This window comes from Lipophrys pholis (genome assembly GCF_963383615.2).
Source record: "Lipophrys pholis genome assembly, chromosome: 16".
NCBI classification, from domain to species: domain Eukaryota; kingdom Metazoa; phylum Chordata; class Actinopteri; order Blenniiformes; family Blenniidae; genus Lipophrys; species Lipophrys pholis.
Genome location: NC_137634.1, coordinates 23,870,478 through 23,887,274, shown reverse-complemented (window position 1 = coordinate 23,887,274; position 16,797 = coordinate 23,870,478). Strand labels below are relative to the sequence as shown.

General features: G+C 42.0%; 1 protein-coding gene across 1 annotated transcript in view; it reads right to left on the bottom strand.

The window, feature by feature from the left end:
- Positions 1 to 16,797, bottom strand: part of LOC308121349 (polypeptide N-acetylgalactosaminyltransferase 10-like) — an 83,792-nt gene that overhangs the window by 45,926 nt on the left and 21,069 nt on the right. Inside the window, exons 2-4 of the mRNA XM_080482530.1 lie at positions 12,809 to 12,911; positions 8,617 to 8,755; positions 481 to 647 (exon numbers count right to left, since the gene is read on the bottom strand). Coding sequence (XP_080338656.1) covers positions 481 to 647; positions 8,617 to 8,755; positions 12,809 to 12,911 — 409 coding nt within the window. The remainder of the gene's footprint in view (positions 1 to 480; positions 648 to 8,616; positions 8,756 to 12,808; positions 12,912 to 16,797) is intronic.

The window sequence follows — 16,797 nt, the reverse complement described above, 5'->3', positions numbered from 1 at the left end:
TTGGAGCTTCTTGCAGGCCGGTTTTGGCCCACGGGCCTCATGTTTGACACACGTCTCCTACACCATCTTCTCTGCACAAAACAGCATTCCCTTGGATTGTGTGCAGAAACCCACTCAGGTACAAGAAGAACATGCAGACTGTAAACACCCCGTCAAGCCTGCAGGTTCAAAGTCGGAAGCCAGCAGTGACGATGACGGCACCGTGCTACAAAACCCTGTCGGGTAAAATCTCAACACTTCGTGTGCTCTGCTAGCGGAACCACTTAGAAGCATTGTACTGCAAAATCCTGCAGTCTGACTCTAATCCACTATCACCATGTTTGTACTGAGCTAATTTCTCGTGAACAGAGAAATTAAAGGAAATTATTGTAAATGTGAGCAAGTCAAGAACTCATATTCATTGAAATTCATTTGTTGGGGTTGGAGATCTTAGGCTCAGTCAGTTTTTTTAATGGATCTCTGGCAATGTGTGCTCTGTACCTTTGTCGCTGAAGTCGTCCACCAGGATGATCTCGGCGATGAGCTGCGGAGGAGATCTGTTGAGCACGCTGTGCACGGTCCTCAGCAGAGACGACCAGCCCTCATTGTGGAACGGGATGATGATGCTGGTGTTGGGCAGCTTCTCCACGTACAGCCTCTGTTTACAGCTGCACACATACACACAAGAACAACAAATATAGATAACGATTATATCATTTGTTGCTCTTCTTATAGTCCAAGATGAAAGTGAGATGTTCACCCCTCGCCACCCACAGATCTCGTGTCACAAAGGTGATGTTTGGGTTCAGCTTTCAAAATGAATGTGATTGAGGACTGTCAGTAGTTAGCTGGTATCCGGGTACAAACTCTTCCAAAACCACCATTCTTATCATTTTCTATCATATGTTATACAGTGACAATTGCATTTCCTCACCTCTCAGTTCCTCTCAAAACAGATCGCACAAATATACAAAACAAACGCTCTATCTCTTTCACAAATATTCTGAATGCTACTGCGCATGTGCACCACGGCTGTAGTAGACAGTCGTTCTGCACATGCTCAGTAGAGACAATCAGAACAATGTTTTCCTCCGTGGTGTCATGACTCCCAGTCCATCTTCTCCTGGGACTTGGTACTTTTATTTTGACAGTCACCATAATAACAATCCAACTCGGTTGTGTGTCCACCAGAATGTTTTCCCGTTGTTGATGTTTAGAGTCCATTGCTCTCTGCTGTATGTGTGTGTGGTTTCATCACAAAAACAACCAACAGCGGCAACTTGTGACCCACTTTACAAACTAACTACATCGTAGTTACAGTAAACTGCTGTGCTGCACCTGTAACACTACTAAGCCCAACAAGTAGGGATGTCGTTCAGTAGTAACCTACAGCACTAAAATACCGACTAGTAGCACAAGTGTGCACCAGAATGCCTTACGAGTGCTACTAGGGGGTATTTTGGCGCTACTTTTAGGGTTCAGGAGGCTACCAGTGAGTGACACATGTCTACTAGTTGGGACTAGTAGTGTTAGTTGTGCAGCACAGCAGTTTACTAGTAAGGTTTGATCTCATACTGGTATGCCAAAAATGGCACTCACAGTGGAAAACCCATTATGAGTTGTTCAAGTAGTTCATTGAATTGTCTTACTAATGAGGACAAAGAGCTTCAGGTGGAATCAAGGATATCTGATAAATGCTCAGATGGCTCTCCATATTGTGTTTTTAAATGAAACGTTGTGTAAACCGGTCCTAAGGTGCATCATAAAGTCCCTTGTCTTAACCCGCGGAAATTGAAATGGAGCAACAGACAAAATGCAAAGCAACTGTATGGTAATGTAGACTATAAAGGAGGATGTGGAATTTTTATGGGCTGTAATGGATTCTGCTTTGATGAGCTTGTTGAAAATTACTGTGTAAATAGAATACATTGTATAAATGTAATAAAATGATATGGTAATTCACCAGAAAATAAACAAATTAGGTTAGATTACATCAGCGCAATGTTTCACAATATGAAGACCTTCAGACGTTCTCCTGCACAAAGAGCTCATTGCTCATGTGGGCAATGCCTCCGACATGCTCCCCCTGCTTCGCACACACCTGTAATTTCATTACTTTCTGCACATCCAGCAGTTAACAGCTGCTCACATGTGCTCTGGTGACGGGTTACAGCCATCGCCTGGTGCATTATCATCACAGAGACCAGGGGGACCCCTGCAGAGGCGTTAATCACTGGGGGGGGGGGTTGTGTTTTCATGCTGATGGAGGGACACGCAAAGTGTGCAGCAAGCAGTGTGAGTCGATCAATGTCTGTGTTGAACATCGGCCTGCGTGTTATTCATTCAAATATGAACTCCGGGAGAGTGGCGGGCGGTGATCGACACACACGGGCGGCCACTGAATCCTAACAAACCCGGTCCGGTCCCCATGGGGGTGGGAGAAAGTGTGTGCTTCAATTAAATCTTGTCAGCGTGCAGAAATCGAATGTGTCAGCCGCAGGTCTGAGACCGGCTGCCTCGGAGGCACCGACAACATGCCAATCAGCGCGAGGCGGGCGGCGCCCGCGGGGCAGAGGGAGCGGAGGGGGTCAGGCGCCATGCAGGTGTGTCTCCATCTGATTGGTCACGGGAAGATGATGACTGGTGGCAGCCGGTGGGAGGAAGGAGCAAAACATCACTCCCAACCCATATTTCTCCATTTACAACAGGCCATTAATTCAATTAGAGTGACATTAAAGCAAAAATCTGATTAACGCAGCTGCCTAGTGACATTTACCTGCTACGGTTTTTTAATCTCTCCATGCGAATGTGGGTTTGATTACAAATCATTATGAGTGTGAACACCAGACTGGACATCCCCCCAAGGACACATTTGCACGACAACGTTTCAAGTGAAAAGGGCATCGATTTTACGTTTTTGTTTTTCAGAAAAAATTTCTGCTCACATGGAAACGTTTTGAAAACGATTTCTGTTTCCATGGAAACGGCTGAAACTCTGAAAACGATGTTGTTAGCATGCCAGGCGCTGTTGGTTGTTTTGGTGATGAAACCACACAGACATGCAGCAGAGAACAATCCGCTATATACATTAACAATGAGAGAACACAGACACTCGTATGGACAGATGACAAAGGTGTAACTATTTACCTTGACCACGGCGCACACGCACGCACAGTAGCTGCATTTCAGCGTGTCATTTGCATATTTATTATTTTCATTTTTCATTATCCTTTATTTAGTCAGGAGAACCACATTGAGATTAACAATCTCTTTTACAAGTGTGTCCTGGTATCAGTACATAAAATAAATTTACAGTGTCAAAAATACTACAACAAATAAATAGCAAAGAGACAAGTACATGAAAAACAATAAAAAGTACAGACACAGAGTAAGAGCATATGAAAGAGAAAACTCTAAAAACCATCAAATAGTTAAGAATATGTTAGTTAAAACAAGAACAAGATACATTTTTTGTTTCCAGATGCTGTAAAAGGCTCTAAACTCTCCCAGTGAGACCAGCTCTGTGAGTTTACGGTCGTTCTGTAAAACATTCCATGAACATGGAGCAGAGCACATGAAGGCTTTTTTGCCCAGTTCCGTATGGACAGTCAGAACCGTGAGTAAAAACTAGTCTTTGGACGGCAGACTGTAGTTATATCTGGGTTTCTGGGTCACATAACTACAAAGGTAGAATTGCCTTGTAGATAAAACCAAGCCAGTGAATGTGTCTGTGTAAAGAGAGAGCCGGCCATCCAAAGCGTAAAGTGAACAATGATGTGTGAGAGCTGGCAGTAATAAATCTCAGTGCACCATGGTATACGGTGTCCAGTGAGTGAAGACACTGAGAAGAAGCATTCATATAAACAATGTCCCCATAGTCCAACATGGACATGAACGTTGCTTCAACAAGGCATTTTTTAGTCTGGAAGGAGAAGCACCATCTATTTCTGAAATAATAACCCAATTTCAATTTAAGCTTTCTCACCAGCTGCTCAATGAGGCTTAAAGGAGAGGGTATCATCGATTGTGATCCCAAGGTATTTATAAGAGGTAACTTCCTCAGTGGCGTGACCTTGTAGGGGAGTGATGAGGGTCAGATTAGTCTTCCTTTTCCTGGAAAGTAAATACAGCATGACTTTGGATTTCTCAGCATTTAACACTAACCTCAGGTCTTTCAGGTTGACCTGAACAGCTGAAAAAGCTGCCTGCAGCTTAAAAAGGGCCTCTTTTAATGACGGTGCAGAACAATAGATGACTGTCATCAGCATAAAAATTTAACTTAGCATCCCCGTTTTGATTGACACATATTCTGTGTGATGCACATCCTCACGTTCACACACCCTGTTCCACAGTTTGTGCTTCTTATGTAATAATAATAATTTTATTTATATAGCACTTTTCAGAACAGTTGCTGCACAAAGTGCTTTACAGTAAAAACACAAAAAGGTCAGGCGAGGTAAAGGAGACAAGCAATCATTAAACAGACGGGAGTGACAGACGAAGGTTATTGGCCACAAGACACCACAATGCCGAGGTGGCTAAAACATATAAAAGATAAAACTGGCATAATTTTGTTAAAAATATTTAAATGGAATAAAACCAAGTAAAACAAAAGGGAAGTTTCAATTAAACACTAGTCTATAGAAAGGAGTTTTTAGAAGAGATTTAAAAGAGGAGAAAAAAGTACGGAAAGTGGACCCACAGAACTAAATTAAGATTCAGGCTGCTGGACGAGCAAAACACCTTTTTGTTCTTCGGGCCCTTGGGACGCCAGCGAGCGTCTCTCCTCACCACTGTACAGCGTCCCAGCTGTTCTGAAACTGAACGCAAGGCCCCACAATTCTAGTTCGGGACGCTGAATCCGGACCCGGTAGTGGACAAGTTGCCTCGGCCTCAAGAGAACGACACCGCACCACTCGTGCTGATCAGCTCACAGATGAACACTCACACACACAGACAAGTAACAACCATCCTGCTACATTGTGCCGCTTGTCACCTCCGGGCAGTTTTAACTGCGTGTTCTGACATCCAGTTAAAACTTGTGCGTCTTAATACCAGATAAACACCGCAGACCAGTGTCGCCACGGGACGGAAAGCGTCTTTCCGTCACCACAGCAACTCGGCTCTGCTCCGGTGAAATACGACCACCATTTTGGCTCTGTGGAACCCGGCCCCCGCACCCCACCCCGACGGGTGTCCTGTTTATCTGGTCGCTAAGCAACCGTCACGCTGTCACGTGTTAGATGACGTTTGCTACTTAGATGTGTCGATTTATGAGATGATTTCAGAATTATTTATGAATTAATACACTTTTGTTAATAAACGCCTGTTAGCTAAATTGAACGATTCTTGGTGATTGTTGTGTATTTATTGTTGACATTCATTGGTTTGTAACAGCCTGTACTCGGATCTCACACCTTCGCTTTTAATTAAGATTGTTATTTTTTCACAGAAATATTAACTAACTTAAATAAGCCTTTTTCCAAACAAGACTGATATTTTGGTAATTAGCTATTTCCAGATTCTCTGGTGGTGCCCCCCTTTTGTTATTAATGAATAAATAACAAATTTATTCTAATTAATAATCTGTCATTAATTAATTATTTTTTATAATTTATTGATTTTGAGTAATTACTCAATTACTTTAGGAGTCGTTAATGCATAAAGGACAGTTTACTTCCATTAATAATTCCAGTGATTTATTACTTTCAGTAATCGATTACTTACAGTAATCTAATGCTAATAACCAACCATAAATCCCAACAAAGCCGAGCTGCTGTGTTCTGAATAAGTTGGAGGTGATAAAGGAGCTTTGAAGGGACACCAGATAAAAGGGAGTTACTAGTCGAGGCAGGTGAAGATGAGAGAATGAATATGTTTTGTTCAGTCGGCTTTGGAGGAAACAGGACTGGATAACCTTTTTGTTGTTGGGAGCAAATCTGAGGTCAGGATTGAATAAAACTCCAAGATTTCTGGCAGCTGGCTTTACGTTGGAGGATAATGGACCGAGGTTGTTGACAGACAGACTATTGTGTGAGTTTGGGGGGTTGAAGAGAATTATTTTTAGACTGATTTAGTTGGAGAAGATTTTGAGCCATCAAACGGTTAAAGTCATTAAGACAGTTGAAAACTATGTACTATAGTTTTATCTGTTTATGGGGTTTTTTCTCTATTGTCTGTGTTTTCCTTTTGTATTCTACATATTTTGCCTATTTTGAAATGTTTTCATATTCATAGACTGGTGGACAGTCGCTGCATTTCACGGCATCAAGGCTCAGTTAGTGAAGCTGTCATTTCCCAATCGAAAGGTTGCAGGTCCGATTCCCCTCTCTGTCTGTCCACACGCCTAAATGTCCTTGAGCAAGACATACTGAAACTCAAATTTGTCCCATTGGCGTGACGGCACCTTCCATGTTCGCAGCCTCCATTGGTGTGTGAATGTGATTAAGAGTTGAGTTACTATACAGTATAAGTGAAGTCCATTCACTGCCAGACTTAAACATTTTTAAATCACTTCTAAAAACTCGCTTTAATAGACTTTTATTTTATGTTTTTATGTCTTTATGTTCCATTGATTTATTTTCACCCAAAATTCTGCCCGGTTTATTTTATACATGTTCTGTCTTTTTAGCCACCTTTGGTGTGTTGCCATCTGTAATTTTGGTATTTTACTTTATTGATTGCTTGTCTCCTCATGTACCGCATCACTTTTTTTATCTTTGTGTGTTTTTACTGTGAAAGTACTTTGTGAACAACGGCTCTTAAAGGTGCTATATAAATAAAGTCCGTATTTTATGTGTGTGTGACAAATAAAAATAGTAGAATTGGATCGTTTTTCAAAAAGTTCCATTTACGGTGGCTGCGAGTATCGTTATGTAAACAGACACTCAAAACACAATGAAAGTTTTCTGTTTTCAAGGTTGTCATGTAATTGGGGCCTAAGTGAGGAAGGTTGAGCTTGAGTGTCATTCTTCCCCCAGTGAATCTTTGTTGAGATATAATTGTTAAAAACCAAATGCTAAATTCTTCGCAAAGTTAGATGTTTGTGAGTGAAAGAGTCATGGCGCTTTACACTAAAGCCAGTATAAATTTATCTCCAAAACTTTAACCATTAATCTGCATAAAAAATGAATGGATGAATGATTAAATGAATGGATTCTGCTGCTCTGATATACTCGCTGCTTTATATCAAATGAATATGTCAACTTGTAAATTAAGGGAAAATTGTAAAATACAGTTTTGAAGGCAGAACAAAATTACATAAAGGAAATTGTGTGCTATTTCTATCATCTCTGATATCATCTTCTAACATCCATAACTTCACTGAAAGTAAGTTTGGCCATGTTTGACTGATGAAGACTTTTAAAGTCAATGTGGAAAAGCAGATCTGAGACGTGACTAAGACTTGTTGAGAAATGTAACCTGCATATGTTTAACAAGCCAATGCATTTCATCCCCTCCCCTGCCTCTCTTAGGAAGTACAGAGCCTCCCCTTGCCTGGATGTTGGGAGACGGTGCTTTCACTCCGAGCCACCCGTCATTACACACAAGTCGCTCAAAAGACGTTGGGTCACTGAGCAGCTGCTTTTATAAACACAGATAAAAGCGAAGCCGTCCTGCTGGGGAGCCGGGCGGAAAGGAGAGGTTCAAAGCTGCTTTCTGCATGAAAACGAAGGCAGGGTCAAGAGTCAGAGGAAAGTTCTTGTCAAGCAAAAGAAAAGCTGTGATTAAAGGCATTTCACAATTTCATTTGGAGATTGAAAGGGTCCACAGGAAGTTTGGACAGGTTTCGCTTGAGAAGTTTGGCTTCTTTCGCTATTTTCCAATGCAGCGTGGCTCCGTGGGTAATCCCACACAAACACTGCACAACACAACCGCTCAGTGACCTGCTGCTCCTGCCAAACCTGCAGGCATTCCACTAACTTACAAATATTTTTATCCAATAAGTCTATTCAACACACAAAAGTTTACCTCAGAACTTCAATTGAAGTCCCTTTTGACTGGTTGGTTGTGGCAAATTTGGTCAAGTAAACAAAATGAAAAGTCATGTCCCCATGTAATTTGGATTAAGTTTTCTATATTTTATAGACACTTTATCTAACTTAACCCGAGCTGGTGATGGACAACGGGTCATGTTTTGGTTTGAGGGTCCATTTACACCGCAACGATTATAAATGAAAATGCAATTTTGACCATTTAGGTGTCCGTTTATGTGACAATGGTGGCCAGAGCCACTGAAAACACAATTTGTTTTGTAGCAGTTTCCAAGGTGATGAATATGCTCCGTGAAAACAAGGGAAAATGCAACTTTTTAAAAACACTCTGACTTTATCTTTGAGGGAATGGGGGAAAACGTAACTTTTTGTCAACACTGTCTCCGTGGAAACAGGAGAAAACAGCCATTTCTTTAATCACTGTGCATGCAGTGAATAGTTCTGCTGCATGTGTGTGCGGTTTTTATTAAAGAAGCAACCAACAGCCCCAACTCGTGACCTGGCATGCCGACGACATCGGTTTCAGCGTGTCTGCCTTTTCCGTGTAAACAGACATTGGGTTTTTTTAGACCGTTGCCATGTAAACGTGCACAGAAAGTCTTTTCGACACAAACAACCTCTTATACAAACAAACAGGACTCACTTTTCATGTCGGATGTCGGGGAGCGAGCGGTTCAGGGAGATCCGGTCGCTGACGTAAATGTTGAAGCCATTTTCCCGATAAGCCTGATCCACACGGTCGTTTTCCGTCAGAGGAAAAGGCTTTCCCTGTTCACCGTTACCTGGCAAAGCAGCAAACGACAAAACAACAGTAAACACCATTGTTTACATTCACAGAGCCTAACAAACAGTGGGACTCATCCAGTTTCTCTCAAAACCTCATTAATGTAAAAAAAAAAAAAAAGCCTTCTTCTCTGACATAAAGTCACGAAGACAGGACTGACAGGACGGCTGGATTTATCAATAATGCCTCCACTTAAGTCAAATCAACTGTGGGATTGAGAAAACGGGCACCTCCATTTTCAGAATAATTTATAGCCAATTATTCTGATTAATGGCAATGGTAATGTGGTCAGTTATGGATGTTATTAAACTAGAACCGCTTGTGTCACCGGCCGGAGAACTCAGTTCTCCTCTGGTGGTAGAATGACGGAGCGCATCACACAGATTTATTCAGAATTGATTTGTGTTCGTGGGATTAAAAAAAAAAAATATATATATATATATATATATCACTTGAAATTACTTAATTGTATCAAAACTTTGTTTTTCTTGTTTGATCTGAGGCTGGTATCAAATCAATTGTAACCTGAATTTGTCAAGATAAGAAAGTTATATGTTAAATGCATAATGTTAAAAATACATTAAAATAAGATTATAACCATCTTAGTTTCATAAGATAAAATATATATATATATATATATATATAGCCATTTCATTGCTCCCCTTAATTAGTGGAGAAAATATCTCAAGGCTACAATGTGGCATCAAGCTGCTTTTCACTATAATTTTCAGTCGTATTGCAAAACATCACTTATTCCAGTCTTTCCTATATATCGATTGCTGAAATAAATTCCCTCTGGTATTTCGCATATCTGCTGAATCATTGAGAGAAGAACTTTAAGCTCCAGTAACTGATGAATAAACGACGCAGGCCTTCCAGTCATGATGCTCACAAACTGCTGCATCAGTTAAAGTGATATACCTGGAGAGTCTGACACACCTGGAGAGGGAGTAACGTCTCCGCGGCGTCTCCTGACCAGGAGTCTGACGTTAGAACTCCTCCACGTTAAAAGCTGACATTAGCTTGAAGGTTAACTCCAAAAGCTTCCTGACACAGCAAGACTGACGGAGCTGCATTGCAAACTTTTTTTACATGACAGTATTTTCAATCGAGAACTGGAAAGCCGTGACGTTTTGGAGATCCGTTTCCATGACGACGCTGCTCAGCGCCACGGAAAACACGACTGTTTGAAAATGGCTTCCGAGGTTCTGACTCTGACTCAATGGAAACGAGAAAACGCAACTTTTTGAAATTGTTTAGAATCTGTTTCCAAGAAAACGGGGGGAAAAAGCCACTTTTTGAAAATGGCTTCCAAGGGGAAATTATCGCAAACACTGCGACTCCGTCACCGTGTAAACGTACATTTTTGAAAACATCTGGACTTGGTAGTTTAATAGTTGAGATTCACCTAAATAACAATCCAACTTGGTCGTCTGTCCTCTAGAATGTCCGTGTTCTTCCATTGTTAATGTTTAGAGCATTTTGTTCATTGCGCACGTTTGTCTGGTTTCAATATAAAAAACAAAGAACAGCACCAACTAGTGGCCTGGCATGCTTACTACATCGTTTTCAGCATTTTTTTTTTTCCCTTTTCCCTGGAAACTGACATAATTTTAAAAAAATTGTTTCAACTGAAAATTGAACAGAGCCTCAAACTGAAAGCTATCTTTGAAAAGGGGCACAATCACCCAATTTGTGCAAATTCACAACAACTTAATGGCAACAAAATCAAAAATAAAGCCAGGCACTAAAACTTAGGAGACTTTTGAGGTTGTATAAATAAGTTTCAGACACAAAAGAATTCTGGAAAAAAGTCTGACATTGACATCAAAAGCTGCACAAAGCCAGTTTGTCATGTTTTATCAATGTAGCAGCTTCACACATATCGTCCGTGACATTTCTTTACTCATATTATTCACTGTAGCTTTAAAAACACCAAAAATAAATGAAGCTCAATATCGAAAAAAGACAGTAAACTTCAGCTAATTGAAAGGAGGAGGAACATCCAGACTATAATCTACATATTTGCAGACGAGATTTCAGTTGAATTATTCATGTGGTTGTGCGGCTCCATACCGCGAGACACTTTGCATTAACGGGGCGATCGATAAGAAGCGTATTCGGGACTTGGTTCAGATGTGTGACACGTACGCGCAGGTATGTAACTAATCAGGTTGTAACAGCCTTTTAACCACACACACACACACACACACACACACACACACACACACACACACACACACACACACACACACACACACACACACACACACACACACACGCACACGCACACACACAGCTCGAGCTTCTTTCAGGAGTGCATCAAATTACACTGTGTTGCATGTTCCATTAGCCACTCATCAATGCACTACACATGCTCACACATACACATGGACACACACACACGCACACACACACACACGCGCATGAAGGCTCTATAGTCAGAGGAGAGCATCAAATTAAACTGAGCCGCCGTGTCCCATTAGGCAGAAATGATCTGTCTATATTCCTGAAGGTAATAACTGTGGAAAATAACTCCGCACTTTAATGGCTCATTTCAGAGATAAACTCTTCTATTTAACGTTGCACTTTTGCCTGAATAACAAACCCGCTATTTAAACTGCTGGAATTAAGAATCCCACACTTCCTCGGGCAACTCTGAAACTTTAAAAAAAAAATTATACTAATTTATATATATATTATTTTATTTTATTTCATTTATTTTTTTTATTTACTTGAAATAATTTGAGACGTGTTTTTCATCTTCACCGATGTTCTTGGGTCACTCTAATTTATCTATCCCTATAAATCAGGGGTGTCAAACACATTTAAGTTGAGCGGGTCGGACTGGTGAAACAGTGCCATAATAACCTTTAAATTGAAAGTTTTTGTTGTGGTGCGGAGTCCACGTGATGAGACCGCTGCAGCTGCCCTCGGCCACAGTTAGCCTTGATTGGCTCCTGACCCGGCAACCCTGAACAGGATGAAGCGTCATGGAAGATGTTCGCTGAGTGAATGCACATCAACTTTGTAGTTTACTATTTTCCGTCTGAAACTTTCAGTAGACTCCACGCACCTTATTTCCATACAAGCAGCGGAACTGCCTCAGCTGTGAGACGCCCGTTTCTGTCTCAGAAGAAAGTGAACAGTACATTTACTCCTGGAGTGCCGGAGCTTAAAATAGTTTCCCTTCGCTTGGCAAGCCGTTCCGGTCGGTCTCCCTCTCTCAAGAAAACCTCTGAACCATTGATTTACCAACAATAACTGCTGTGTGATCTCAGAAGACTTTGTAGTCTCGCACAAATCCTCGTCACTTCTCATAATACCGTATAAAAGCCAATTAAATCTCCTGCATTTGTAACAAGAAGACAAAGCTGTGTTTCCCTGCTCGGGGCTCGAGGCAGAATCAATGCTTATTGTAGAAGATTAACTGTGTTTAATTATGAACTCACAACAATATTCACAGCATCGATTTGCCCCGGTTCTGAGAAGAGAGGGGAAGAATAGGCTGTGTGTGTGTGTGTGTGTGTGTGTGTGTGTGTGTGTGTGTGTGTGTGTGTGTGTGTGTGTGTGTGTGTGTGTGAGTATGCATGTTTTTGCGTGCGGGTGTGCGTGCATGTGGTTGTGCATGTTTCTGTGTGTGTGCATGTGAGTATGCATGTTTTTGTGTGCGTGCGTGCATGTGAGTGTGCATGTTTTTGTGTGTGTGCATGTGAGTGTGTGTGTGTGTGTGTGTGTGTGTGTGTGTGTGTGTGTGTGTGTGTGTGTGTGTGTGTGTGTGTGTGTGTGTGCATGTTTCAATGTGTGCGTGCCTGAATGCGTGTGTGCATGTGAGTGTGCATGTTTCCGCGCGTGCGTGTTAGTATGCATGTTTTTGTGTGTGTGTGTGTGTGTGTGTGTGTGCGTGCGTACATGTGAGCGAATATTTATATGCCTGTGTGCATGCAGGCATGTTTGTGTGTGTGTGTGTGTGTGTGTGTGCGTGTGTGCGTGCGTGCGTGCGTGCGTGTTCCTGTGAAGCAGTTAAACTACTGGTGGCGTTTGGACTCACCTGCTCGTGCTGCGTCTCTCCTCATCCCCTCGTAGTCGTGCCAGTCGGTCCTCCGGACGCCGTCCAGTCCGACCTGAGTCACTTTACGCATCTGATTCAAGCCCTGAAAGAGACGTGAGAGAGAGAGACACCGTGAGGTCGCTGATCCGTGTGTTTACAGCTCATCTTACTTAAATTATAAGGAAAACTCACTTTATGCCAAATTATACAATAAGTTGAAAGGTTTCCTTTGCACATCAACGTTCATGATGTTTTTTCTTGCTCTGTCAGTCAAATCCAGCAGTAATGGAGGTTTTTCTGCAACACTGCAGCTTTCTGCAGCTATACAGTGACACCCAGTGGCCACAGATGGTATCTACCCTGTATGACACATGACCAGCCAAAACCAAAACCAGCCATTGAGAAAAAGTGTTTCCATGACGCTTCAAGGGAAAACGCATCGTTTTTGTGTTTTCAGTTCAGCAAAGTTTCAGGTTTACACAGAAACGATGTCCATTCACACGGCAACAGCAGAAACACTGAAAATTATGCAGTTCGCACGCCAGGCCATGAGCTGGCATTATTTTCAAAAAGCTGTGTTTTCAGCCGATGCAAAAGCACTGCTGTCGCCAAAACGAACTCCCAAAACACAACAAACGTTGTTGCCGTGTAAACGGAGCCTTAATCGTCCAGGAACTACAGCTCTTTGATCTCTCCTTATAGATGTTCAGCGTTTTAACATGTATGTTTTTGTACTTTTGTGTGTACTTTTACATTTTAAACACATTTTGTAAAAGATATGAGTATTGAACAAAAATTTAATTTTTTTTAATGTCATTTCTGTAATGTGTTGGACTGTAAAGACAATAAACAGCCATTCTCTTCTAAAGCATCATAGGATTTAGTGAACAGTGTTCATCAGCATTCATAAAAGCCCTGAAAAACCACTAGTGTTGGTATGTGTTAATAAACTGTGCTTTGTCTTTCGGCTTCAAGCTATTTTAAGCCACAAACGTATTTATTTCAAAGAAGAGGGAAATCGATCATCTTTGTCTGTGATATTTAATGCTTCCAGAAGAGGAAATACAGACTCACACATATTTGCAAGAAACAAACCTCCTTTAAATCCACTTCAATCGTCTCTCAGCCAGAAGCTGCACAAGCTTCTCTCCCCAAAATGTTACGCTGACAGCTGGAGGTTTACACAAACGGGAAAAGAAAAAGCTCTTTATTTGTACAAGATTGAAGAAAATTACACTTGGTTTCGTTGCTAGAACGCATTCCACCCTCATCACCATAAACTGGGATTCGTTGCCCTGCATTAAAATGCTAAAGCAGCCGTTTATGAAATTCTCTCCCTGCTTTGGAGACGACTCGCAGTGACTCAAGATATTACAGGATCACAGCACAATGGTGAATTAATTAGCTCCATGGGAGGATGCAATTAGCGAAACGCCGCGAATACAAACGACACGTCTGACTGCGTGGAACTATTAACCAGGCTGTTAGCTGACGCCACGGCACAGTCAAACAAACCACTGTGATGAGCAATGGGGAGCGCGTGTGTGTGTATATATATATGCTCGTATAGGCACACACACCAGCTGTTTGCTGCCTCTCTGTTCTGCTTCTGTTGCGCTTTGACATTGATAGAGAGAGCAGCGCCAGTCGGCCGAGGTGCCGAATGCTCCAGGAAACAACAATAAATCACGGCGTCATTGTTCCACACTGAATCCCAAACGTGACCGCGTTACCGTCGCACGCAATCATAATTTATGTCTGCAGTCGTATGTCAGCCAGATGCAATTACATGTGACTAAATGAGAGCAACAAGTCTATAATTACACTGGATATTGTGAGTTAAGCCGCGTGCAGTGACACCGAAATACTAACGTAACACTTAATCTCTCCCAAGCTGAGCACTTTGTGTTTATCTTTCACTTTTATTTATTCTAGAATTCTCTTGCTCTCTAAGTCAGGAGACAAAATGCAATCTTGTCGTACTGCTGTCAGCAGGCGAGAAACGACAATGAAAACCCTCGTATGTCTTATTTCACCCTGTTAGGATCAATGAATATGGCCGTCACACTTCCGGAGGTTAACAATGTTTTGTTAGTAATTTAGGCCCCGTTTACACGACAATGTTTTCAATTGAAAAAATTAAACTTTTATGGCATTTTTGGTGTCCGTTTGCACGACAATGGTGCTCGGAATCACTGTAAACAAAACTTTGTGAAAACGCTCAGAGTCCGTGGAAACGAGTTATGGTTTTGCGATTTCATTGCAAATACTAACTACAGCACCCACTGGTGGCCTGGCATGAAAACTACATCGTTTTCTGCAATTCTGCATTTTTCATGGAAACGAACAAGTTTTTCAAGATGTTGTCGAGTAAACAGCCAAAATAAAAGCATTTTCCAAAATCATGGCTGTGATTAGAGTTTTTTTAGGTGCTTGGGGGGAATCACACCTCCTCTGGTCGAGACGGTGGTATTTTCTCATCGGGAGAGGTAAGAGTCTAAATCCTTCTCACTGTGATTTAAAGATACTTCATCAGCAATCAGTTAAGCTTACCTCATAATAAGAACCACTCGGAACCTCAGGATCACAGGCTGTACACATTTCTTTCCTCGCGCTATTTAACAAGCTCTGGGTGATGTCAGACTCGCCAACGTTTCATAGAAACGGCACCGGAAAGTTCCCTAATTCAGGTTTCGCCTGTCAGAACCTGCCACACTGCTGGTTGTTCTCTGTAGTTTATCTTAAAATCAAATTACATTACATCACTTCCGAAAATCTTTATTTGAAGAAAAAATTCTTCTATTATTCTTCTAAAAAGCCAAAGAAATAAGGCAGAAAAACAAGCACGTTTCGGTAAAACAAAGATGAGAGGAAAGTGTAACCTCTCACTTCGACCTCACAAAAACCTTCTACTATTAGTCAAATCATTGAATTTTTCATGCAACTTGATGTTTTTGTTTTGAATTGCTTTTGTGTTTGAATGGTGCTCTATAAATAAATTTGCCTTGCCTTGAGCTTTGCTACGAACTGTGGAAAAGCAGCATGCAGTTCAAAACACCGAGTGATGATGCCACTGATGACTTGTAGGTGAAAATGATGTACAGTAACTGTCACAGGACAGAGACGAAGGGTGGAGAACGTCAGTAAAGGACCTCAGCTAACTCAACTTCCCCCTTCTTTCCTCCTCAGTGTGTCGCGCCACTGACACGCAGGAAGAGTCCATCCGCAAGTTCCTGAGCAGCAGGAAGCGACGGCGCGCTGCCCCATTTCCTTTTGATTAAACTTTCAGCACACATCGGAGCGATATTCCACCGGGGGCCTTCCGCTTTAACAAGACCTTGAAAACAAGACAAGGAGACCGGGAAACTTTTTTTGCAATCCGACTCCCGGTGAGCAATATAGTGCAACTTTGCTCAGGTGTTTATGCTCCGTGGTGTGTGTGTGTGTGTGTGTGTGTGTGTGTGTGTGTGTGTGTGTGTGTGTGTGTGTGTGTGTGTGTGTGTGTGTGTGTGTGTGTGTGTGTGTGTGTGTGTGTGTGTGTGTGCGTGTGCGTGTGCATGTGCGTGTGCGTGTGTGTGTGTGTTGGAGAGAGAACAGTGGAAGGGGTGTGGGTGAGAAGACGACTGAGATAAGCAGAGCAGGGGAAGACGTGAGAACAGAAAGGCAAACAAATGAGATTGAGAGTTTTTTTTTTGTTTTCCCCTCCAGCTCAGACACTTTCTCTCCCCCACTCACACACATGCTCATGCGCACTCAAGTCGCAGATGTGGAGGACCTTGCAGGGAACAAACAGCCATGGGAATTTAACTCCCAGAAAAGCTGTCGCAATCACTCAGCGCTAATGTGCGGGAAATGGAAGTGGACACCACATTAACCCAGCCTTCCAGTGGAACACCCATTTACTCCCCAACATGGAGGCACGTTCGCTTCTATTCAATTCACTTCCGTTTGAATTTAATGTCATTCTACATGACCAACATGTTACTGAT